Source organism: Myxocyprinus asiaticus, chromosome 10 (genome assembly GCF_019703515.2).
Source record: "Myxocyprinus asiaticus isolate MX2 ecotype Aquarium Trade chromosome 10, UBuf_Myxa_2, whole genome shotgun sequence".
NCBI classification, from domain to species: domain Eukaryota; kingdom Metazoa; phylum Chordata; class Actinopteri; order Cypriniformes; family Catostomidae; genus Myxocyprinus; species Myxocyprinus asiaticus.
This window is the reverse complement of record NC_059353.1, coordinates 20178752-20206749: the sequence shown is the minus strand read 5'-3', so window position 1 is coordinate 20206749 and position 27998 is coordinate 20178752. Positions and strand designations below refer to the sequence as shown.

The following is a 27998-nucleotide window of genomic DNA, read 5'->3' as shown; positions in this document are numbered from 1 at the left end:
TCATATGAACTACTTTTAAGGCACATTTATTGTTCTTTTTTTCTCTTTCTGGAACTTAACTATCAATATATGATAAGACCAGCATGAAGTGGGAACCTGTGGGAAATTCACTTATATGGACTTCAGACATGTACAAATTACATAACTTATTGAAACATTGCCAGCATGTCACTTCTTGAGCAATGGAGTCTGTTATAACAGTTGAGAGACATGGCTGAGCTTTAGTTTTGACACATCATTTCACAAGATTGTTAGAATGGCTCTTTCACGTTTCCTTCTCTTTCTCTTCTCCTCGAAATGGTCTGTAGCATCAGCAAAGAACATCACATCCTCTTTGCTCTCAATCTCACGCTGCAGGAACTGGAGACCACTGCTGTTAAAGCCAAGGACATCCTGAGAACATGAGAATACAGAGCTTACACAGCCTCATCACATGAATGGTGTGGTCACAGTGGCTGAAACAGCTCTTTATTGTAACAAAAGCAGGACTCATCTTGATCGCTCACACTTTAGAGATTGCGTTGGTCCTTAACTCATCAATGACTGACAGCAGCATCTGATTACTCGTGATCTGACCAAAGTGGATTCTTGGAAAATATTTATTTAGTGAAATTAGTTTCTAAGGAGCAAAATCACATGGGCAAAGGAAAATTATTATTCTATGCCAGTTCTATATATAGATAATTGCTGTGACATGCTTTACTACATCAAAACGTAATATTTATTATGCATGCAACTTACGTCCTGACATTAATTGCTACACTACATGGGATATTTACCTTTGTAAAATTTAATTTGTCACACCACAGGGCCATTTAAAATTAACTAGTCAAAAAGCTATTCAAAAACGGTAAAAACCTTAAGACATTTTTTAAAAAAATTATCCATAGACATGCTTCAACTACCCATATAAAAGTGTAATATTATCTTTAATACATAGTAAAATAGACCAACAGACAAGTGAAATGTACGTAAATGTACATAATATATGCAAACAGTTAAATGTTAAAGCAATAGTTAGGTTGCTCTTTAAATAAATATACATGAGTACCGGAGTAGAAGAAAAGGCAGCAGCACACTAGCTCCACCTCCAGGCCCTGCTGTACGTAACTATCGAAGAGGCGCAGCAGATCAGGGACATAGGGAAATGGCAACACCAGTGACACCTCCAACTCACTATGAAGAGACAAAGAGAGATGTCATTACACCAACTCATAAACCTAAAAGTCTGTTAACATGCCAGAAAAGTGCATGTCAGGGAGTGATTATGACTGGGCTGAGTAAGTGCTCTTACCTGGACCGAACCTTCTTCATCACTTCCAGAACATAACGAGAGATGGCTGCAGATATGAAGTCAATATTACAAACAACATTTGGCATTTTAACCAGCATTGACTATGACTTGGAGTTTCAATATTTTTATGAGATTGTTGTATTTTTTACAACTTAAGAACCAAAGCATGTGAGCGGAGCGTAGAGGGAGCAGGAAGGTAATATTTTCTCCAGAGTGGAGAGCGCCTTTCTGAAAATTACTCCGCGCTCGCTCAGACCGCTCAGTGCAGCTCGCTTAACCCAGAATGCCCTTTGTGATATGCTGGTTCGAAATAAGCAATAGATCTAAGGTCATGGAGTTCAAATATTGCTTTAATGAAGTTGCAAACCTTATACATAAATGCACAGTAAAAATCAAACTGAAGAATGAGGAAGGAGTAGAAACTGAAAGGGAGTGTGGAGAGACTGAGAGTTAGCAAAGATTTGTTTTGGAATCTTAAGTGGCACATTGCCAGAAAGCACGAGGATGTGCTACGCAAACATAGTGCAGCAAAAGGTGAGCTAGTAGGTTACATACCATTCGATAATAAATGAATAGGCAATATAAGTATGTAGTAAGGTATCTTGTTGTTATGCATTCATGTCAGAGCAGCTAGAAGCAATAGCCAACAAACAACTGTAATTGAGGCATTTATTCAAAAAATGTATTACAAACAGAAACAAGTATATAACAGAGACATTTCATGTCGAAGCGGGATTTGAGTGAACTTTGTTTTACCGGTGAGCGAGCGGTACATTAATTGAGCGTTCGCTTGGGCCGTGAGTGATTGAGCGGAGCGCACGCACATAGAGCAGTTTATTGAGTGGAGCATCACACCGCTCCACTCACATGCTCCGTTAAGAACACATCATACACTTCTTCATTAAAGGAATATTCCGGGTTCAATACAAGTTAAGCTCAATCGACAGCATTTGTAGTATAATGTTGATTTATTACCACAAAAAAAATAAAAAAATATTTGACTTTAAAAAAAGCTCAAATCTGTGTTCCAGTGAGACACTTACAATGGAAGTGAATGGGGCCAATCCGTAAACATTAAAATACTCTTTCAAAAGTAAAGCCACAATATATAAACAATATGCATGTTAACATGATATTAGTGTGATAAAATCCCTTACTAACCTTTTCTGTGTAAAGTTATATCCAATTTTACAACTTCGTTGCCATAACACTGTAAACCCTAAACCTTTAAACGATTGTAAAAAAAAAAAAAAAAGACAATTTAAACAACTTTACAGCTAAGAAACTACACAGTTTTAACAGAAGAATTGTAAGTGCTTTTATAAAATTATAAGATTCACATTTCTGTGAAAAACCCTCTAAAAACTGGCCCCATTCATTTTATTGTAAGTGTCCCACTGAAACAGATTTTTGCTTTTTAAGAAAAGGACGGACGACTCGAAATAATTTTTTGTGGTAATCAATATTATGCCACAATATTATGTTGATTGAGCTTAACTTTTATTAAACACGGAATATTCCTTTAATAAACATTCTACAGCTGTGCATTAACCAAATATGGCATTACAAATAGTGGTCGACCGATATATCACCAAGGCCGATAAATCAGCCCATATTTTGACTTTTTAATTATCGGCATTGGCCAATAAATTTTCAAGTTTGACCGATTTGTATCTTGAGGGTGCTGAGAATGAACTGCTTGCATGTGAAGCGACTGAGACACATAAACGACCAGTCAAGGTTCGTTTTGTTGTTACGTGCCATCATGTTACTACTAAGACATGCAGGTGAAACGCCTTTTGGGCCTTGTGCTTTCCTTATCCTTTGTTTTTTTTGAAAGACATGGCTCACATCATCTTTACAGATCTTAAGTGCAGGTTGAGTAGCAGGAGGGGGGTTGCAGGAGGTGTTGGTGTTTGTGTGAAGTGAAGGTCAGAGTGGGTGTGGGGTATGAGTTTGGGCCTTTCAAATCTACAGCAGAACACATTCAGGTCGTCAGCCAGTTGTTGGTCCACCACAGGGTTGGGGGTAGGAGTCCTTTAATTCGTATGATGTTTCATGCCACTCCACACTTGATGCAGGGTCGTTAGCTGAAAACTTGTTTTTCAGCTTCTCAGAGTATCTTCTTTTAGACACTCTCCCTTATTCAGTGTGTTCCTGGCCTGATTGTACTTTATCCCCAACTCTGTAAGCATCCTCTTTGGCCTGATGAAGCTGCCTGAGTTCCGCTGTAAACCATGGTTTGTCGTTGTTAAATGTTAAATAAGTCCTAGTAGAAATGCACATATCCTGACAGAAACTGATATATGATGTAACAGTATCTGTGAGCTTGTCCAGGTCTGGTGGCTGCAGCCTCAAAAACACTCCAATCAGTGCAGTCAAAGCAGGCTTGTAGTTCCAGCTCTGCTTCGTTGGTCCATCTCTTTACAGTCCTTAATACAGGCTTAACAGATTTTAATTTCAGTCTGTAGGATGGAAGATGATGAATCAGACAGTGATCAGATAGTCCCAAAGCTGCTCTAGGAACAGAGTGATATGCATCCTTTATTGTTGTGTAGCAGTGATCCAGTATATTTCAGTCTCTGGTTGGGCATGTAATGTGCTGTTTGTATTTGGGCAGTTCACGTGTGAGGTTTGCTTTGTTAAAATCCCCAAGAATAATAATAACTGAGTCCGGGGGGCCTGGGTAGCTCAGTGGTAAAGACGCTGGCTACCACCCCTGGAGTTCGCTAGTGCGAAACCCAGGGCGTACTGAGTGACTCCAGCCAGGTCTCCTAAGCAACCAAATTGGCCCGGTTGCTAGGAAGGGTAGAGTCACATGGGGTAACCTCCTCGTGATCACTATAATGTGGTTCGTTCTCGGTGGGGCGCGTGGTGAGTTGAGTATGGCTGCCGCGGTGGATGGCGTGGCAATGCGCTCAACAAGCCACATGATAAGATGTGCGGGTTGACGATCTCAGACGCGGAGGCAACTGGGATTCATCCTCCGCCACCTGGACTGAGGCGAATCACTACGCGACCACGAGGACTTAAAAGCACATTGGAAACTGGGCATTCCAAATTGGGAGAAAAATAAATAAATAAATAACTGAGTCCGGGTATTGTCGTTCTGTGTCTAAGATTTGATCAGCCAGCTGTTGCAGCGCGGCATTCAAACACGCGTTTGGCGCGATATACACACTCACCAGAATAAACGAGAAAAACTCCCGCGGCGAGTAGAAAGGCTTACAGTTAATAAAAAGTGCTTCCAAATTAGGACAGCACATCATCTTTAACACGGTTACAGCTGAAAGCTGGCAGATCGCTGTCCGGAATGGCTTCACTCAGCCAGGTTTCTGTGAAGCACAAGGCAGCAGAGGTTGAAAAGTCCTTGTTTGTGCAGATGAGATGTAGTTCGTCCGTTTTGTTAGGAAGAGAGCGGAGATTCGCTAGATGAATGCTCAGCAGCGTTGTTCAAAAGCCCCGCCGATGGAGCTTGACCAGCTCGCCTGCTCGTCTCCCATGCCTGCGTCTCATAGCGCGTTTAAACAACACAGCCATGCCTCCGAATAAAATGTCAAACAAAACGTCCGTATATTCAAAATCCGGGAAAAGATTTAAAATATCTTACCTGTTGAGTAAGAAAAAAGACATCTCTGGGTCACTTTTAAATCCTTTCAGATTTCGGAGTTGTCACTACCTCTGAAAAGCTAAGCCGATGTTGATTCGGGTTTTATTACGGACTCTGTCGCTTTCCTTTTTTGCTTGTAGACTCTCCACTGTTCGGGGTTTCTTTGTTTTTACAAAGTGATTCCCTGGAGGTTTGCCGTTTTGAATAATCCATGGTAAATTTTTCTCGTTTGTTGTGACAACAAACCTTCAGCTTCTGCTACTCCCACACCATACACGCACTACAGTAGCCGGAGCTTATTTTCTTTGTGTACGGATATGACGTGAACATTCATAGGCAAATGACGTATGTAAGCAATTTCCCGCGAAATCTGTCCCGACAGCTCTAAAACATAAATTATTATTACAGGTTTATCGAAGTGTATTTGGGTAAAGACATGGTTTGGAAGATGGATTTTTGTTGCACTCTCTCATTAATAACATTGTTATGTTTTAACTAAAAAAAGTTACATAGTGTAGCTTTAAGAGTTTCATTCATTCAAAACAGATGTCAGTTAAGCCATTAACTGATTAGGCAGCAAGGCAGCTGCCTATGTTTTCGGATGCAGCCCAAGGTAAAAGCATTTCACTTGTGCTATAATAAATGTCGTATTCACTATACACTGTATGTGCAATTGGTTTGATTAAAAAATGTTTTTGAGTAAATGCGATTGCTAACGTGGACATGCCATCCGTGGCTGCTGGACTACTGTGTGTACTGTTATTTCCTCTTCCTGATATATTAACAATTTCTTCATGTGCAAATAAATTAAAAAAATTTGATGACTAAACAGAAATCTTAAGAAACTGCTATCTTCCATTTAAAATACAATTTTATTTTTTATTTGTGTGTGAAATTTAGTAAATATAGTGCCAAATAAGAGTGTGTGTGTGTAATATATATATATATATATATATATATATATATATATATATATATATATATATATATATATATATATATATCATTTTTTTTTAATCAATTGTATGTTTATTTACTATATTAAATTGTGTGATATATCGGCATTGTATCGGCCTGTTGGCCACCCTGCTCTCTGGATATCAGCAATTAAAAAACAAATACTGGTCGACCACTAATTACAAACCCAGTACTAATTTAAAAAATACTCACCGAGATATTTCCAAAAGCCATGAGGATTGGGTTCATCTTAGGGGGTGGCAACTGCAAAAACACACAAAAAATAAAGTTAATTTGAAATCGTTTAACCAAGTTATGAGATTTCACATTGTATATTTGTAAACACTGTTAATGTTCTTGTTTGCATATTTCTATGTTAATAACATTGATTGGACAGATAAGGCAAGGGACAAGCAGCATAACCTTTTTAATAGCTGTCCATCTATGTACATATCACCAGTAAATCTGCTTTGGTTGTCTTATAATAATACCATCTCATCAACGCTCCAGTTAATGCGTTTTCAGTCACCTTTTTTTAATATTTAATGAAAGTATCTGTGACTGTACAAAGTGCATCAGTATTTAATGAGACAAGCATTGCGGCAACTTATGATTGTTTGTCTGTTGCTAAACAACTTGCTGTAACATTCTAGCACTGCATTATGTCACATTGAACATGTGACACCACAACTCGGGGTTGAAACTGCTTCCTTCTCTGGAGCAGGGTTTCATAAGACAGGGTTGTGAATGGACCGATAGCCTCAGTCCCCGTTCACTTTCATTGTATGGAATAAAAGAGAAACATTCTTCAGGGTCACTCCTCTTATGTTCCACGGAAAACAAAGTCATACAGGTTTTGAATGACAGAATTCTCATTTTGGGGTAAAGTAACCCTTAATTGTCGTGTTAAAACAGTGTCTAATTATGATACAGCATCATTAGACAAACTTTTTATTGTATGAACTTTTCAAACCAACAGTTCTTTGTTCCTCAGAAGCCAAAAAAATACCTTATGGATTGTTTTGGATCAAGAGGTTCATGTTACACTTAATAGAATCTTTAATTGCATGTCTTAATGGACTTAATGTGCATCTCTCTCATTTCTGGAATATATAATACCTCTTTCCCCGCTGCCTCACAAGCAGCTCTGTGCTCCTAAAGCTTTTTACTTTCCTCTCTATAGAGCTCTAGAGCCCCCATTATGCGTTCTGCCTGCAGAAAGAGAACAGATGTCATGAATATTACTGTACATAAAGGAGAAGAGCTCTTTAGCTCTACAGAGCTGGAGACTCACAGCTTTCACCGTCTCTATGGTCATTTTCCCAGCGGCCTCTGCCTCTCCTTTGGTCTCTCCAGGGACCTGCAAGACACAGGAGAAAACACTGAGACCACAGAGACTTAAATGAGACATAACTGATCTTTTAGGTTTAAGAGAACCACTTACCACGGGATCATCACCTTTAGCCAGCGACTCTTCAAACTCTGCTTCCCTTTCCTGAGGAGAAAATATCAGTCAGGTACTTCAGTTTTTACACATTACATTATAATACAGTTTTAAACTAAGTGTATGTACAGGTGTGCTTCAAAAATGATGATACTGGGTAGTTTTCTTGGTGGAATGGAATACCACAATTAAATACCACCTAAGTTTGCTTAATTTTGTATATACAAAATTCCACTTTTATCCAGGCATGCCATGACAATATTGCTTTAAACGAAGGGAAAATTGTATGTGTTAAAGACTTACTATTTACTACTACATACACACAATTTACTTACAATTACAACATAGTAAAAGCAAAGTCATTATACTGCTACAGAATGTTACTAAACGGCCCCTTACTCAGTAGTACTTATGTAACTGTACAGTGACATGAACACTGTAATATAAAGTGTGACCCAAAGTAAATGCTGCACTAAGAGAAGATACATCTGAGATCTGAGAGTTGCAATTAATCACAACCTTAGGGTTACAGGATTGGTTATTGACCAATCCTGTAACAATACAGCATTGTATTGACCCATCTTACTAGCTATTTTATAGATAATATTATATTAGGTTTATACTTTCAAAGATATTTGATAATTTATGTGTAGAGTAGGCCAAGGTAAATAATTGGGAAAACAAAGTGTATATAAATAAAATGCAAGACTCCATCTGCTGAAAATCTTTATTTTTGACTCTCAAATAATTAATTATCAAGAAGAGATAATTTTGTGGATTTCTAAAATTCTTTCTTTAAAGTGCTCATTAAAAGATACAGATACAGGGGAGTGACGTCAGAGGGTCAGAGATGACAGTTTGCTCACAGCTGATTGGTTCAGCAGCTGTTAGCGAACAAAACCTGCTCCATCACATACTATGCAATGAAGACCAGTAAAAACCAACCTACCTTTGTGGTAACAAAAACCCAGTGTTGGCGCAAACAAAACTAAAATGTACCTGGCAAGCCACCTAAACCGGCTTCATGGTACAGGCTCCAGATCTGTGCTGAGTTTTAATCTATAAAAGAAAAACAACCAACCACTCACCATTTCCTTCTCTTCCTCCAGGATGATGGGTTCCCTTGTTCTCTCCCACAGCCTGAGGGACTTATGAGACGAAGAGACGATGTGGTCTCCGTTGGGACTGATGGCCAGGCACCAGACCTCACGATGGTGACCCTGAGGAACATTCAAGGTCATCAAAATGAAAAAAAAAAAATAGCACAATAGTAAACAGTGCAAGAGACTGTATAATAATGCTGCATCTTTGTTATTACAGGAAGTTGACATGAAAAAGTAGTGTATGTGGTGTGACATGCTTTAATATTCTTCTATAATTACAGTACATACAGTTTGTTTAGCTCTTATTAATCAAAAGACTATTTGGATTATTTGTCACACCACAGGAACATTTTAAATGTACTCGTTAAGGCAAAAAGGTAGAAATAATATTAAACTAAAACAGGTGGTAGCCACTTTAAAGGGATATTTCACCCCAAAAATGAAAATTCTCTCATCATTTACTCACCCTCATGCCATCCCAGATGTGTATGACTTTCTTTCTTCTGCAGAACACAAACAAAGATTTTTAGGAGAACATCTCAGCTCTGTTGGTCATACAATGCAAGTGAACGGTGACCAGACATTTGAAGCTCTAAAAATCACATAAAGGCAGCATAAAAGCAATCCATATGACCCCAGTGGTTTAATCCATGTCATCCGAAGCAATATGATAAGTGTGGATGAGAAATAGATAATTTTTTACCATAAATCTCCACTTTCACTTACAAAATGTGACCGACTGTGAAAGCGAAATTGGAGATTTATATTAAAAAAGGGACTTCAATATTGATTTGTTTCTCACCCACACTTACAGTATATCACTTCTGAAGATATGGATTTAACCACTGGAGACTTATGGATTACTTTTATGTTTCCTTTGTGCTTTTTAGAGCTTCAGAGTTCTGGTCACCATTCACTTGCATTGTAAGGACCATCAGAGCTGAAATATTCTTCTAAAAATCTTTGTGTTCAGCAGAAGAAAGTCATACTCATCTGCGATGGCATGAGGGTGAATAAATGATAAGAGAATTTTCATTTTTGGGAGAACTATCCCTTTAAGGACCTAAGACAAACACTTTACAAGTACATATGTAAATTTTAACCTAACATTTAATGTTGAATAATAAAAATGTTATATGTAAACTACAGTTATATTGATTAGACCTGCAATCAATAAAAGAAAAGCAGACTACAGCTAACATAATGCAATCAGACTTTGCTGCATATTTTAAGACCAGACCTCAGTCAATAACTCTAATCCTTTCAGTCTATAACTACTACTTCTATCCAAGCGACCTTTGGAAAACTCATTCTGGCTGTGGAAAAATGCCTATTGAACGCAGTCCAACAATCAGGTCACCTCCAACGTCTGGATGTGCTCAAACTTGTCTGCGTCGCACTGCTTGAACTTCCTGTCCTTTCCCGCAGTGAAGAACAGATGGGTTTTGGGGACAAACTGAAGAAACATGACACTGGAGAGGAGAAGACAACAGGGAAAACAGCAGATGACAAATAATATCCATCTGGGCAGATGTCATCATCTGGCTACAGCTCACATGCACTGGAGAGATGTCAACACCGTAGAGAGGGTGACACCTTACTGAACACAGAAATCACTGCACTTGTCATCAGCCGGTATTGGATGTATCCTAACTTTCAATGACAATCTAACTACAAACCTGACTGGAGACAGGTTATGTTACCGAGAGAAGAGTGTGCCATCAATGCGTCATTATACAAGCGCAGCTTTTATTACCTGTCGTCATGTGCAAACACTGAGCGATGACAGTCTCCAAAGTCCAAACCCCAGATCTTCACGTTTCTGCCTGCTGACCCTGTGGCTATTAAAGCGCTGTCCTGCAGAACATACAAAGCATCCCACAAACACCATTTTAGCACAACAATTATGCCATTCTTAAAAGACTTCAAGTCTCAGTAAATGTACTCACGTGTGATATGTCCAGGCGGTTTGTGTCCATATAATGACAAGGAAAACTATAGAAAGTAAAGAAATCTGTTTATTCTTCACAGCTTGCATCCTGCAAAGCATTTGTGTTGCTTTAGGTACAGGTGATGTCTTACAGTATACATGACTTCCTATTTCTTTAGTGGCATTAGGTAAGTTTATAATGCATTCTTTTGCTAAACATTAATTAGACACTGTAGTCATGTTTGCACCTAGTATTAACATTCATCTCGGGCGATGTGACCACAGACGGTCACAGTGCTAAATGCAGGAATTAAACGGGGTACAAAATGTTGTGGTCCAATCACTCAAATCACATTAGGTAGAAGGTAGTCAGAAACGCATGTGACCACATCATATTTGTTGTGTAAGCGACAGATGGCAGTGATGGACCATCCAATCATGCCAAAACAAGGGTTTTAAACTTTGCTGCTGGCTATGTGATAGAAAACAGCCATCTGATGGAAAAATTAGGAAAAGCCCATACATACATGCTCAAGACTTCACGGAACATCTTCGGTTTAATTACATCAACATATAGATCAAGATCATGCTAAGTTCACACATCTGAAGCTTGACTAAAATAACAGTGAGCATTCCACTCGAACATCACGTTTGTGGTGAGATTATAATTCAAGTATATTTGGGAGCAACATTGTGTTGACTTTTTCGTTTGACCTTTACTTGTGGTGAAATAACCCTCGGCATAAATGTAATTGAAGTATAACTGTTTCAGTTTTTGTTGGATACTGCTAAGTTTTTTTTGTTTTTTTTTTTTTTACAAAGTGATCCCATTGATTTAACATACAAGAGGAGATGCATGTTTTGGTGTGAGCTAAGTTTTGTAGTGTTATACATTGTGTATGTGCTTTACCTTCAGTGTGTCTGTGTAAAATATTTTGACTGTACAGTCGAGAAGAGACACAGCCAGCAAACTCTGGTCAGGACTATTGCGCACACAGCACATCTTAATCTAACTGCAGGGAGCGTGTGTGTTTTACTGTCAGTCTCCTGGGGATTACACAATGCAATACTACTTTAAAGCTAAGAAGAAAAAAATAGAAAAGGAGATCAAGAGACAATGAGGCTCAGAAACTTTGAAAGGTTTCGTGATCACAGATAATAACTCACTTGTTCTTCCCTGAGACTTCATCCTTTATGAGTTCAAATTCCCAGAATTTCACAGTCTTGTCCGCACCCCCAGTTACAATCCCCCTTTATACAAACACACAAATCAAATCCAAAGAGTGAAATGCGTTAGTATAAACCTCAAATTCTCTCTTGACAGCTTACAAAGCCTTTGGAAGAGAGTCAGAAAGTCACTGCATAGAAGGGTCGAGAAGCTCTGTTTCAATTCACTGAGATATACCTGATCTGGAGAGAGACACATGGACCAAAGAGCTCCATCATGGGCGTCAGCTGTTTCTAGAAGGCTGCCTGAGGCCAGGTCAAAACTCTGAATCTTCCCACTCTGAAAAAAGACACATAATGACCATACTGAGGACCAAGCTACACAAAACTAATGAAAAATGGGGACTTCCAGGAAGTTATCCATTAAACTTCTCACTCAGATCCCATTTGTGCATGTGCATTAGTGCTGTCAATAGGGCTTAGAAACTAAATTAGAATTTTTATTTTTATTTATTTATAGTGCAAACACATTACAGCGAACAAACAACATACAGATATCTCAATGAAATAAAGACAGCTAGATGAACAAAAGCTTAGAGGAATTTTTTTTTTTTTTTTTATTAAATACAGTTGTATGTACTAGAGGTAGACCGATATATCAGTTTTACAGATTAAAACTGATTTACCGATTGAGCACTGAAACAGAGCCAAGACCCTGTAAATTAAATAAGATTCCCTTGTGTGTTTTGGGCTTATTTACAGTTAAAATTCCCACATTATGCACCAAATTTATTTTATTTTGTTTTCAGTTATTTTGGGGAATTTGGTTGAACAAAAAACTGCATCTGGGATTTAATTAATTTTGGAATCATATAGCCTTTATGTCTGTGACCGTCACAGTAAGAAATTCTTTAAATCAATATTTAAAAATGATCAGCCGATTAATCAGTTATCTACCTTTTCCACCACCTTAGCTAAAGGTATCTGCAAAATCCACTAATGGTCGACATCTAGAATGTGCGTACCTAATGCTTAAGCAGCAAGAGCTGATAAGAGAGCAAGGGATAGTCAAAACACAACTGCCAAAGACCTCCACCTCTGGGGGCCGTTCACTCCAATGTGTCTGTCTTTTTCTATGTACTGCAAGCATGCACTAGACAGACATTTTTGTCCATTGCATCATGTCTCGCTGTATTTCCAGCATCTCCTGCAGTAACAATGCATTTTTTTGACAATGTGTCAATTTAGGAACCTTTAAAACGCATCTTGAAACACCCGCATTCTGTTTTATTCGTTGCACTGTGCCTGTTTTAGCTCAAGAATACAAGTCATCAACAGCGCTTGGCACACATCCAAAATTCTAATGCTCATTTTAGCATCCGAGTGTGCATTATCTTAAATTCGACGAATATTTGAATTTTAATTTGACAGCCTTAATGTGCATATTCAAACTTTAAGCATCACATTCAGTTATGAGGCACACAAGAACCAATGCCGCTTGTGTTAATGACACCCAACCATGACAGGTTTGAATATGCACAGCTGTGGATGGGATTTGAGTGATATGGCAGAGAAAAGTTTCAATGTACAATGACTAAAATTTCAGAATTGCATCTTCAGATACGAGCAACCACAGAAGAAAATCATACGGGTTTGGAATGACAGAAATGTTTGTAAATAATGACAGAATTTTAATTTTTGGTGAACCAACCCAGTTGTGGTTTTCTATTGTCTTCACTTTGCTATTCTATCAGCTGAGCATGTGTGTTATAACAAGGGGGTGGCCTACTTACAGTGTCATCGATTCTGCTGATTCTTCGTGTTGACTGAGGTTGTCAATGAATGTGATGATATGAGTTAATGTGCTGTTTGTATCCTTAACTTGAGAGTTTGTCGGAGAAAGGCGTTGAATGATAAACTGAGATAAATTAAGGAACAAAGGATATACCATGGTATTCCACGTGAAATCAATGAAAATAAAAACTGACACTTTAACCAAACTTTACCTGTTGAAAAACTATATCGGCTTGGCATCCTCAGGTAGCGTGTACCTGTGTTTAATACTGGCAGTCCGTTTCCTCTTATGGCTATTAAAGGGCTACACTCTTAATTTGGCTCCTCCAACCCCTTTAACCTTGCACTGCATGATGTTAGAAAAGTGCATGGTTTTATACCTTTGTTCCTAATATGATCTGTCTGTCTCCAGGTACAAACAAGGAGCAGAGGGCATATACACATCCCATGGTACGAATTACTTGCAAGGTAGACCTGACAGTAGAGCGTATGTCTTGTTAAGATTTCCAAAATCTATTAACCTTATGACAAAGTGCAGGGTGACCTACCTCAAATATTTAGGAATCTGAGTGGCTTCATCAAACGTACCTGTTCCACACTTTGACGGTTTCACCACAGGCGGAGAAAATTATTATTCTCTGTAGTCTTGATTGCATATGTTTCCACTGTGTTATTCTGCAGTAAAAGAGCAACCTTCATTGCTCTTTTGCAACCTCTCCATTTGGAGACAATAAGCAGTCTATTGACCTCCAAAAAAAAAACACTAGAGTGAATATCTGATATCTAGGGGGATCTAATAAAGGACTATGTGTCTATGCACAAGTATTGATTTACTTGAAGTGTCAAGACTCTCAGACCTGATCTTGGAGGATGCCTTTATGTTGGCTAGTTTTTGGATCACTCAACTTTCTCTCCACCACAGGCTCAAGTGTCTCCTCTTCTCCTTCCTGAGACCTGCAGAACATAAAGGTCAATCTGATTACTTACCTCACTAGAGGATTAAAGAACAGTTCTGCAAATAGAGTTTGTCAAAGGTCACCCACTTGGCCTTTTTCTTTGCCCTCTTTAGTTTTTGGTCCATCTTTTTCTGGATCTCCTCCTTTGACAGCACAGTAAATATCTCAAGAGTAGCATCCAGACCCTATAATAAAAGCCATCATAGCCATCATATGATACAGTCTCAATTCCTGTATTCCTGCAGTTGGTTAAACGACTAACTTAATAAAAGTGAAAGTTCCCTTTCTCATAGTAAAGAATGTGGTCTATGGAAAATAATAATACACTCCCAGATGAATCACACTTACAAGGCATGCTAGAACTTTAGCTTTGGCATCTGCAATCAAGGATACAACCCTGTCTCTGGCTTCCGTCAGAATAGAACCCGCTTTCTTGCAGCTGAGGATCCTCTGTAGACATAAATTAGATCTTTGATAAGAATTTGCCAAACCATTTCAAATACTGTAAAAAATCCAACTTAAATTTTGTCAGATATGCTCAATTTTAAAAGTTGATTGAACTAATGTCGAAAACAGTGAGTTTACTTAATCAATTAAGTCAACTTTTATGCCATTTAAGTCAGAGCAACTTAAATTTTTAAACAGTGAGCACATACAATATCAAGTATCAAGAACATACAGGCTTTTGAGCATGCTCAGTCTGATCACTGACCCCCCAACACCCCACTAATTGAAACTTTGTGCACCTCTGTGAAATGGAAGTTTAAATTTTACGGTTGTAAGTCTATAAAGCCAGGCTCTACCATGGAAAATCAGGAAATATGTGGGAATTTAAATCTTTGATTTTGACTCATATCTAAGGATATTATTTATTTGTTTGTAAGGCTGAGCACTATGAACTTCACATTGTTGAACCTGCTACTGAGCATGCTCACTGCAAAAGCATTGTGGCTGAAGACACTACCCATAATCCCCTGCTCTTTAATTTATTTGTGTTTGGTCAAAGCATGCCTACTTATGAGGACATATAAATAATTTGTAAATAATCTGTTTTGAATTAATAGATATTTTTGCTCTTTATGTGTTTTTAATTTTGTTTATAATAATCTGTTAAACGGTGATTAGTGTTCGCTTTGATTAAGTTTCTTTATATATAAAGTTGATTCAGATTCTAAAGGTTGGAAGTACTTGTAACCTACACCACCATTTAAGTTAGATCAACTATTTGGTCTCTTGGTGGGGCTGATACATGATCTTATGTCAAAATATAGATCTGCTTAAAGATTTTGTATTATATTATTTTCAAGAGTACTGAAAATGATGGACAGCTATACTTAAAAATGCAAGTTTATTGAACTTAATGATTATTGATATTTTTGAGGTCACTGAACTTTTTGTATCAAGTTCATAAAATTAAGATCCAACTTGAATTGTTAGGTTGGTAAAACTAATTTGCCTGAAGTTGAGTAAACTCAAAAATGCTTTGCAGCTGGTTTTATATTTTAAAGTTTACTCAACTTTTTAGTTTACACAGTGAACCAAATGAAGTCTACTGCATCAAGTCAGCAAATACTATTACAAAGAAATGACAATTTATGGTACTGCTAATCAGCTTAACAGCGCGAACTGAACAGAGGAAATATTACTTCTTCAGACTCTTCATCAAGACCCTCCTCATCCTCGATATCATCAAGAGTTTTGACTTTCTTTTCCTGTGGCTCCCCCACTTCTTTTCCCTTCAAAAACAGTTTAATTTAATTCTGCACACATCAAAATGAGATCAGTTAGAAGTTCTCTACATTTATAATATAATAGTCTTATTTGAGACCTAATCAGTAGTGTACTGGAATGCAATAAACTGTAAGCATGTGGCATAACACTAGTATATCTCCTTACCTCCTCTTTGTGCTGAATATCCCAAGCTCTCAGCTCACTGTCAGCAGACCCTATTAGCAACCTATTCTCCTGATTCAGAAGGACCATTCCCCATACCTATTCAGAATGAGTAGGAAGGATGCAACCTCAGAATTACAGTAATAACAGATATTTTAATATAATTTTAAAAAATGTTATGGTTTCCAAAGCTAAAAGAAAGTGCATTTAGTACTGATTATTTCAGTCACATTAAGACACTGCACAGCCCTTACAAATGTATTCATTTCTAAGCAGTGCACAGAGATCCTGATTACCTCACTGCAATGTCCTACCATGATCTTAAAACAATGCTGTGTGTCCAGATCCCACCACTTCACAAAACTGTCTTTAGAGCTGGAGAAAGAGAACATGCACTGAATCAAATCAGAAGCTTTATCAGCTCATTACTATACTCCTGCACTGATGTACACGCAATCTTCTGTCACTTCAGTTAGCATTCAGCATGAAGGACATAGGATTTTTTTTTTTTTTTTTTTTAATCAATATCTTATAAAAATGTACACATTGATGTTCTGGCACAATAACAAAAGTTTCCCTGCAATCACCAGAGCTTTTGGTTTTTGGCTTCATGTAATATAACAAAGGTTGATTTACCTTGTAATCAGCAGGTTTTTGTTCTCCAAGAACAAAACTTGTGTGATTGCATCTTTGTGTCCTAGTCTGTACAGACCACATTCATTGATGATATCCCACACAGTCACATCTGTGTCCTAACAGAAACAACAATTGAATGTAATAAATGTGACATTTAAATAAATATAAACAAATCACTGCCCAGTGCAAGTATGAACGAGCAGGTCAAGCAATATTCCACTGATAAAGCAGGGCTGATCAAGAATATACTTTTCTAAAATTAACTGTAGTCTCACCCTTGAACCGGTGACTAGTCGAGCGCCCATTGCATCATATCGCATGACTGATATGGCAGATTTGTGCCCACTGAAGGAAATGTTGCTTTCACCATTCAGCAGACTAAAGATGTGCACAACTCCATCTTCATAACCTACTGCTATGTGGACACCGTCAGGAGAGGGACACAGGTACGTCACCTCATGCTTTTTACCTTCAAGTATAAGAACCTGAAAAATGGACACATGGATCAGGTGAGAAGGGAAAAAGTGAGTATTTGGTATAGCTACACTGAGAATGATATTCAAACTCAAGTATTGGGTGTCCAGGTAAAAGTGCATGTTTATGAGTTTATACACAAACTGCTGTGTACAGCAATTGAATATAATTAGTGAGGAACAAATAGATGGGTCATTTTACAGAAACGTCCACTTTTGGGATAGCAAAATGTCTAAAAATAAATTTGATTTTTTAAACATTTAAACTTAATTTTGGCTTTCCCCTTGGTTCTATGAATCCACATAAATGACAAATGAAAAGATTGTATTTTTTTAAAAACATTGATTTAACCTCCTGAGACCCTGTGTCCACATTCATGGACATAACATTTTGGCTTCGCTATAGGCTATGGATAATTTCATTTAATTTAAACCAACTGATCACAGTTATTAGACTCTGGGCTGTCATTAAAGGGTTAAACTTTCGCCGCACCGAGTCATGTGATAAAACAACACGGCGTTTGTCTTTGGGAGAAACGGCAAAAAAACTACATCTGTTTAGAAACCTCATTAAGTTTTTACTTTAAAACCTGTTTGAGTCAAAAGAGTAGAGTCTCTAGTTTCATCCAATATGCCATTTTAAAAATGTCATTGATATATTGCGAAACGGCACGCTGTTAAACACAATAAACGCATACGTGGACTATAGGCTCATTTTCCTTAAAATATCCAATATTCACTGTGTATTATCACATTGAGAACCAGTGGATGCATTCAAAAGCTGGAAAATGTTGCTTTCAGAGGCTGTATATGGAGTTGGGATGAAAATAAGGTGCATTTCATACTGTTCTGCAACTAGTGCGGACAGACAGCAAACTGGAAGTTAAGTCATTTCCTATTTAGGGAGCAGGGGAACATCCTATGGCTTTCCTATGCAGCCAAGTGTATTCACTCCTAACACATAGTCAAAAGTTCAGTTTCAGGCTGCAGATGATGTTTGGACCACTCAACATGTCTGGCAGACATGGGACAATGTTAATCAGTACATAGATTCAGAACTTATAATGCAAAATTTTATTTTAACATGGTTGGCAGTGATTGGACGATGCTGACCATTATTTTGAATCAGAATTATTTATGCTAATTTCTGATATCTGTAACGTCTCAAAAACATTAATAACCAACACTCCTGAAAACATAATAAACAATTTGATAAATAAAAATCCGACTTTCCATAGCTTGGTATTATTTAAACTTTTACAAATTAGTCCCACTCTTCACATATTTGTAGGGAAACTATTTGTAAAAAAAAAAAAAAAAGTTTCATATGGGCTGCTAGTTACAAATCAAAAAGGGGAATAAAAAAATGCATACAGAAGTCACTCTCGGGTCTCAGGAGGTTAAAGAAAGCTTGTGCCAGCTTTTTGTTACTTTGTAGTTTTTTTACTTTATAGTTTATTAAAGACACTTTAGAAATGTTATTTCTCAATCTATTCTGCACATGGAGTTAAAGGCACAGAAGGATTATTATAATGCCAAAATTGTAGGAGATTAAGCTTTTATTAATTTAATTTAGGTTTGTGAAAAGTGTGATTGTGTGGTGTGAAGCACGAGCCAATTAATATAAAATAATTTGTCAAATATAAAAAAATAAATTAAAAAAATGGTAACACTAATGACACAATGAAGCTCCAAAGATTGTAATCCTTCAATATTAATTACTGAGATGAGATCAGAAATACAGTATTTAGTATCACACCAAAGATGATCACTGACACTTAGAACAAGATCTGTAACAACTGACTTTGAAACCATTAAAATCTATAAAAAAATAAATAATAATATATAAATCAGGCTCAAATGGCATTGTCTGCTACTACTATGTTGCTGGACTAAGTGGGGAAAACATGCAACTGTCCTCAGAACATGCCACCTTTCCACCTTTCTTTCCACCACCTCACTTTAAATATCCAGGTGTCCCATGATGACCTCCCAGAACCCCTACTCAAACTGAACTGAGCACTTAATGACTGCCAGGGGCTCTGGAATTAAGCAAATAATCTGTTTGTCACCATACCAATTAACATCATCTCTAGAGCTTGGCCAGAAGAACTTCTATGCCATGTTTGACCATACCTGACTAAAGGAACTATGACAAAGAGAAGATATAATCATGAAATGTGTATTAATGAGGGCTATTTTATGCATAATAACTAGGGATGCACCGATGTATCGGCTGCCGATATTTATCGGCCAATTATTGAGAAAATTAAAAACATCAGCATATCTGTAATAAGCATGAAAACGATGAATGAAAGCCGATAGTTTATTTATAAATTAATTAGTAACACACTTTGTAAAAACTCTGTGAAATTAAATGCACAATCCAGAAATAATCACTCATAAGAACATAAAATATTGTTATATATAATATGTTCTCATGTTAATGCGGAATAAACACCATAAACGGACGTGACAGTTGTGAAAGTGGCACTTGCCTATACGCTACATGATGAAAGAGACCATCCAAAATGCTTTACACCAGCAGACTTTGACTACTGAGATATTGGCATGATATCCATTCATGCTGCATGATTGACTGGATTAAGATTGAAATTGCAATATGGCTTTGTGGGATTACTAAACCTGTATTTTAAACTGCAAAAACAGAAGTGCAAAAATAATTTTTTCATTTCAATAATCATGTTATTATATTTAGTCATTTTTTGTATCTTTATCTTATCTTGTATGCAACTTTCTCTGTGGATCACTTTAAAATTTTGGCCTGTCATGTGTTGAACAAATCCAATGTTCAAGGAAATTATTTATTGTTAGAACAGTGAAAAAGTTTTGTACCTCTTTGTAAATTTTTTAAGCATTCCTAATAAAACAGTGATCTGATGACAAAATAAGGTAAGTGGCAAAATATCAGTATCAGCCTATAGTTTTTTATTAAAATTAGTATCGGCCAAAAATGTTCATACCAGTGCATCCCTAATAATAACTTTAAGTACATCGTTTACTAAAGCTTATTCACACAAGGTTGTTACTGGTGTTACTGGTCATCACTAAGGAGTGGTAACACCAATTACAATGTTACATTTTTTTCTAAATTCCCTGACGTCAATTAAAAGCCTTTAATGAATTTATGAGAAAAATGAGGAAATTACTGATAGTTTACAAGAGACAGAAGGCTTAGAATTTGCCTTCTTGACAGAAATCCAGCAAGTTGGATACAGGATGTAGTAAGTGTTGTCAAAATCTGGATATTTTTTTTGTGGTAACACCAGTGACATGACTCCAGGGGACAGCTATTCCCATCACATTACATAAAAGAATATTTATTAGGAATTTCATTATGTTATGCTATCCATGTAATAATAAATGTGATATTGATCTATACCAGAGCATGTAAGTGGAGCATTGAGTGAAGCAGTGATAATTCCACCTGAGTGGAGAGCGCCTTTTTTGAAGATTCCACTCCACTCGCTCCGGCCACTCAGCACCGCTCACTCAACCCAGAATGCGCTTTGTGATATGCTGGTTTGGGAATCTGCTAAATAAGCAATAGGCCTGAGGTTATGGAGTTCAGAAATTGTTTAAGTTGCAAACCTTATACATAAATGCAAAGTAAAAATCAAAGCTAAGAACAAGAAAGGAGAAGAAATCGAAAGGGAAGAGTTAGCAAAGATTCTCTTCGGAATCTTAAGCATCACACTGCCAGAGAGCATGAGGATGTTTTACTAGTAGGCTACACTACCATTCGATAATAAATTAAGAGATAAGTAGTAAGGTATCTTGTTGTTTTGACATCATGTCAGTGCAGCTGCCAGCTAGACGCAAGCCCGGTTCTGCGGGGTTGCAAACGTTAGAGCACCCTCAATTGAATATGTAAGCTTAATAATACTGTACATTGGCAAAGCATATTTCCTTGAATCCCGGAGAACACACACAATCCCTGCATCAAAACGAATTAACATGTATGATCTTGTGGATCAGTGTGTCCTAATTTGCAGGCGCAGCATTCTACTTTCATGCCTCCATTGTACAATTGAGCATTTGATTGGAAAAGATTTCCTCTCTCGCATACAGAATTTCATAGTGGAAATATCTCACTTAATCGACCGCCTGTTGCTTTAGATGTCTGCTTCGGGATAAAGTGGCACATAACTGCTGGTCAGTTTCTCAAAGCCAAATCCACCTTAACGATACGTGAAACTTAAAAAAACACTGACACTGGATAAGTGATTGCAGATAACATCTTCCGACATCGCTTGCTGCATTCATGTGCAAAGAAAAAAACTTCAACTCCACTTCATGCAAGACGAATATTTTTTTACTTGTTAAATCCATGGTTAAACCCTGCTGTACACATAAAGAGCGCATGCACAACATATGATCTTTTGACGCATTTAAAGTCCAGATTCATTTTATGCTGCTTTAAAAATATCAAGGAAAAACAAAGGGTGCACATGGTATCTACTAATATAATAATTATTATGTAATTAACCACAGTCCTTTAGATTGCATACAATTTCTATATTTAAAATGGAAGGGAATAGGCTATTAATCAAGCAACAATACTGAAAAAGAGAAAAACATTCACTGCTCTTTTCTGGATAACTTAATACACCCTTTACAACTGAACACAAAATTTCAAGTAAAATTGCTCATTTTAACTGACAGGCCCAAAGTCTGATAGCATTAAATCAGTAACCTATTAATACAGTTGTGCTCAAAAGTTTGCATACCCTGGCAGAAATTGTGAAATTTTGGCATTGATTTTGAAAATATGACTATCTTTTATTTAAGGATAGTGATCATATGAAGCCATTTATTATCACATAGTTCTTTGGCTCCTTTTTAAATCATAATGATAACAGAAATCACCAAAATGGCCCTGATCAAAAGTTTACATATCCTTGAATGTTTAACCTTGTTACAGACACACAAGGTGACACACACAGGTTTAAATGGCAATTAAAGGTTAATTTCCCACACCTGTGGCTTTTTAAATTGCAATTAGTGTCTGTGTATAAATAGTCAATGAGTTTGTTAGCTCTCACGTGGTTGCACTGAGCAGGCTAGATACTGAGCCATGGGGAGCAGAAAAGAACTCTCAAAAGACCTGCGTAACAAGGTAATGGAACTTTATAAAGATGGAAAAGGATATAAAAAGATATCCAAAGCCTTGAAAATGCCAGTCAGTACTGTTCAATCACTTATTAAGAAGTGGAAAATTCGGGGATCTCTTGATACCAAGCCAAGGTCATGTAGACCAAGAAAGATTTCAGCCACAACTGCTGGAAGAATTGTTCGGGATAAAAAGAAAAACCAACAGGAAACCTCAGGAGAAATACAGGCTGCTCTAGAAAAAGACGGTGTGTTTGTTTCAAGGAGCACAATACGATGATACTTGAACAAAAATGAGCTGCATGCCATAAAGAAGCATTTACTGCGCCAATGCCACAAAAAAGCCCGGTTACAATATGCCCGACAACACCTTGACATGCCTCACAGATTCTGGCACATTGTAATTTGGAGTGATGAGACCAAAATAGAGCTTTATGGTCACAACCATAAGCGCTATGTTTGGAGAGGGGTCAACAAGGCCTATAGTGAAAAGAATACCATCCCCCACTGTGAAGCATGGTGGTGGCTCACTGATGTTTTGGGGGGGGGGGGGGGGGGGGTGAGCTCTAAACGCACGGAGAATCTTGTGAAAATTGATAGCAAGATGAATGCAGCATGTTATCAGAAAATACTGGCAGACAATTTGCATTCTTCTGCACGAAAGCTGCACATGGGATGCTCTTGGATTTCCAGCATGTCAATGACCCTAAGCACAAGGCCAAGTTGACCCTCCAGTGGTTACAGCAGAAAAAAAGTTGAAGGTTCTGGAGTGGCCATCACAGTCTCCTGACCTTAATATCATCGAGCCACTCTGGGGAGATCTCAAACGTGCGGTTCATGCAAGACGACTAAAAATTTTGTATGATCTGGAGGCATTTTGTCAAGACGAATAGGCAGCTGTACCACCTGCAAGAATTTGGAGCCTCATAGACAACTATTACAAAAGACTGCACGCTGTCATTGATGCTAAAGGGGGCAATACACAGTATTAAGAACTAAGGGTATGCAGACTTCTGAACAGGGGTCATTTCATTTTTTTCTTTGTTGCCATGTTTTGTTTTATGAATTTGCCATTCTGTTATAACCTACAGTTGAATATGAATCCCATAAGAAATAAAAGAAATGTGTTTTGCCTGCTCACTCATATTTTCTTTAAAAATAGTACTGTGGCAGCGGGGGCGTGGTCAAGAATCTCTCCGGAGAGAGAGAAAGCGGTAAGGGCGCCTACACCTGAGCTAAATTATGTCTAACACCTGTCTCTAATTTCAGTAAGCACGGGGAGAGCGGCATAAAAGAGCCACACCACCAGTAGATGAGAGAGAGAGCCTGGGTCCCCAGAGATCATTTTGTGAAGCCAAAAGTTTATTATTGTGAAGCCGAGAGTTTATTATTGTGAAGTTGAGAGTTTATTACTGTGAAGTCAAGAAGTTATTATTGTGAAGCTGAGATCAGTGTGGTTATTAAAAAGCGTACCGTTATTTGCAGTACGAGAGGTCCCACAAGCCTCCACTGGCTTCTCCCCATTCGAGCTACTGTATGGGCGACGCCCACGCTGTGTGCTTGATGTATTACGAGAGGCCTGGGAGGAGGGACCTTCAAACAGTAAAAATGAAATTCAATACATTCTTGATCTTAGAGCAAAACTCCACACTTTGGGGCAGCTAACACAGGAGAATTTGCTCCAAGCTCAAGAACGACAGCACCGAATGTATGACAGGGGAACTCAGCTAAGGGAATTTGCACTGGGAGATAAAGTGCTTGTATTGCTTCCCACATCGAGCTCTAAATTACTTGCCAAGTGGCAAGGACCCTTTGAGGTCACACGACGAGTGAGAGATCTCGATTATGAGGTTAAACGAACCGATAGAGGGGGTGCACGTCAAATATACCACCTCAATCTCCTGAAATTGTGGAGAGAGGCGGTCCCTATGACGCTGGCTACGGTAGTTCCCGAGAAGGCAGAGCTCGGAACGGAGGTGAGTTCAAAACATAAACAGTTCACCCCGGTCACTTGCGGAGACCACATCTCACCGAGTCAACTCGCGGAGATTGCTAGGTTGCAACAGGAGTTTGCGGAAGTGTTCTCCCCTCTACCAGGGCGTACAAATCTCATTCACCACCACATCGAGACTAAGCCGGGGGTCGTGGTACGTAGCCGCCCCTACCGATTACCCGAACACAAGAAGAAAATCGTTCGTTCCAATGCCTCGCGTTGATGAGTTGCTCAATCGGTTGGGCACTGCTCGATTTTATTCGACATTGGATTTGACGAAGGGTTATTGGCAGATCCCCTTGACACCAATTTCCCGTGAAAAAACCGCCTTCTCCACACCGTTTGCATTACATCACTTTGTGACACTTCCGTTCGGTTTGTTTGGAGCCCCGGCTACGTTTCAGCGTCTCATGGACCGAATCCTTAGACCGCATTCAGCTTACGCCGCTGCCTATTTAGATGACATCATCATTTACAGCAATGATTGGCAGCGGCACATGCAAATTCTGAGGGAGGTTCTGAGATCGCTGCGCCGAGCGGGACTCACAGCAAACCCAAAGAAGTGCGCGATTGGGCGGTTGGAGGTATGGTATCTGGGGTTCCACTTGGGCCACGGGCAGGTGCGTCCCCAAATTGACAAGACAGCAGCGATTGCGACCTGCCCGAGGCCCAAGATCAAAAAGGGGGTGAGACAGTTCCTGGGGCTGGCTGGCTATTATAGAAGGTTCGTGCCTAATTATTCGGACGTCACCAGCCCGCTGACTGATCTCACTAAAAAGAGAGATCCAGACCCGGTCCAGTGGACGGAGCAGTGTCAGCAGGTGTTCACGCAAGTTAAAGCCGCACTTTGCGGGGGGCCACTTTTACATTCACCTGACTTCTCTCTCCCTTTTGTTTTACAGGCAGATGCTTCAGACAGGGGGCTGGGGGCTGTGCTCTCACAGGTGGTGGAGGGGGAGGAGCGCCCGGTGCTGTACATTAGCCGTAAGCTCTCGTTGAGGGAAACTAAGTACAGCACCGTGGAAAAGGAGTGTCTCGCCATCAAGTGGGCGGTCCTCACTCTCCGATACTACCTGTTGGGGCGGACCTTCACCCTCTGTTCCGATCACGCCCCACTCCAGTGGCTCCACCGCATGAAAGATACCAACGCGCGGATCACCCGTTGGTATCTGGCTGTTCAGCCGTTTAAGTTCAAGGTGGTCCACAGACCGGGAGCGCAGATGGCTGTCGCCGACTTCCTTTCCAGGAATGGGGGGAGTGGTAGGCAAGCCAGATGCCTCCCCGGCCTGAGTCGGGCGGTGGGGATATGTGGCAGTGGGGGCGTGGTCAAGCATCTCTCCGGAGAGAGAGAAAGCAGTAAGGGCGCTTACACCTGAGCTAAATTACACCGGTCTCTAATTTCAGTAAGCACGGGGAGAGCAGCATAAAAGAGCCACACCGCCAGTAGACAAGAGAGAGAGCCTGGGTCCCCAGAGGTCATATTGTAAAGCCGAGAGTTTATTATTGTGAAGTTGAGAGTTTATTATTGTGAAGTCGAGAAGTTATTATTGTGAAGCTGAGATCAGTGTGGTTATTAAAAAAGGCCTTACCTGTGAGTAGAGCAACCTGCCTCCCGTGTCCTCCTTAACGACTGTCCACTACAGGTACATATATTACCAATTCTCCAAGGGTATGCAAACTTTTGCGCACAACTGTATATCAAATCTACAGTAGCCTAATAATCATTCCAATAATCAGACAAATGAAGAACAATTATGAATTTCACTTTTACCTGTAATAATGAAAACATGTACCAGTCCATGTTTTCATTACTGCCATAAACGACTCGAACAAACTTTAAAGTTGAAAAGATTGTGTTTTTCTGGGTCGGTTATATCACTCGGGTCCAGTTTAAACTGAAAAGCGCGAATTTGCGCGCATGCGAGTTTCTGCACAACTGCATATATGTTTTATTACTTGTAGAGGCATGTTTGATGACTTGTTTAAAGTAAATAAAGGCAATTAGAACTGAACAAAATGTGTATGGCATTATTTAAATGTTCAATGGCATATGTGCTAACAGAGAATTATTTGACTGATTACAAATGATAATGAAGGTCTGGTAGACCCGATTTTCTAACAGCCATTGTAAACCATTACAAAATAAACATTAAGTTTTATATACTAAAACACAACATTACAAATCACAATTTCAGATGTGTACGTTACTAAGCATTTGATAATTTAATAAATGTCAGCCTGGCGCACCTCGTCCATGTGGGCAAAGGGGCAGTTGCTCTGGCATGTGTGCATGTCTGGAAACTACAGAGAAATTTCATGTCGGAGCGGGATTTGAGCAAACTTTTTTTTACCAGTGAGCGTGAGCGGTACTTGAGCGGAGCGTTCACTTGTGCCGTGAGCGGTTGAGAAGAGCACACCCACATGGAGTGGATTACTGAGCGGAGTGCCACACCACTTTGCTTCGCTCACATGCTTTGATCAATACATTATATTACATAAAAAAATGGGAGAGAAAAATTATTCTTAAACTCAAAATTGGCCCCTAAAGCTCTATACATGACCTAGAGGACAAGCACATTTATGGTACTATAAAATCAAATATTGCCTAATCCATGGCTCAAATATGTATGATTTTTCAGAGAACATCTTATATTATTGAAGTACACAAATAAATTGTGCACAAACAGTGTACTTAAAGGGATAGTTCACCCAAAAATGAAATTCTCATTTACTCACTTTCATCCCATCCCAGATGTGTTTGACTTTCTTCTGAAAGTGAAAGTGGAGATACAGAGTAAAAAAAAAAGAATGAAATATTGATCTGTTTCTCACCCACATGTATTATATTGCTTCTGAAGACATGGATTTAACCACTGAAGTCTTATGGATTACATTTATGCTGTCTTTGTGTGATTTTTAGAGCTTGAACGGTCTGGCCACCATTCACTTGCATGGTAAGGAACATCAAAGTTGAAATATTCTTCTAAAAATCTTAGTTTGTGTTCTGCTGAAGAAAGAAAGTCATACACATCTGGGATGGCATGTGGGTGAGTAAATGATGAGAGATTTTACATTTTTGTGTGAACTATCCCTTTAAAGGCTGGGGGCAGAAGTGTGGACGTGTTTGTTGAATGACCCAGATCTAAAACATATGAAGACCTTACCTTCTCAGCTTTGCGCACATCCCATATGAACACGTTCACAGGCACCCACAGCGACCCTTCTCACCGCCTCTCAGCGTCACAAACGCGATGTTGGACTTCTGACTGCCGGTCACTCCAAACACAGCGCTCGCCACATAGCGCAGATACTGCTTGGTCAACCCAATGGCGAATCACAGGTAGCGAATGCTGTAAACACACAACAGGGTACATTCAGTGGTAACTTTGTTCTTCGTTATAACCTCTTCACCGAATGCGACTGCTTATAATATATATTGTAAATAAACAACAACGTCTTGAAACTCGAACGAACTGTATCTATGTTGTATCTACAGTCCTCTCTATGAAAACATTGTTTCTGAGGTTTTGGAGAATTTCTACATGTCGCATGTGTGACATCCAATAAAGGCAGAGGTAGTAGATTATCGACTTGAACTAAGACGTAACACAGAAA

The 27998-nt window shown here is 38.8% G+C and overlaps 1 protein-coding gene and 1 pseudogene across 3 annotated transcripts in view; one reads left to right on the top strand and one right to left on the bottom strand.

Moving 5' to 3' along the window:
• Positions 1 to 10: 10 nt before the first annotated feature.
• LOC127447024 (WD repeat-containing protein 3-like) lies at positions 11 to 27696 on the bottom strand (annotated as a pseudogene).
• The window catches only part of LOC127447025 (ganglioside-induced differentiation-associated protein 2), a 32522-nt gene continuing 32101 nt past the window's right edge, over positions 27578 to 27998 (top strand). For 2 of the 3 annotated variants that reach the window (XM_051708472.1, XM_051708468.1), the window contains exon 1: positions 27578 to 27723. In XM_051708472.1, coding sequence (XP_051564432.1) covers positions 27710 to 27723 — 14 coding nt within the window. In that variant the 5' untranslated portion in view covers positions 27578 to 27709. The remainder of the gene's footprint in view (positions 27724 to 27998) is intronic. The other variant, XM_051708471.1, reaches the window with a different exon arrangement.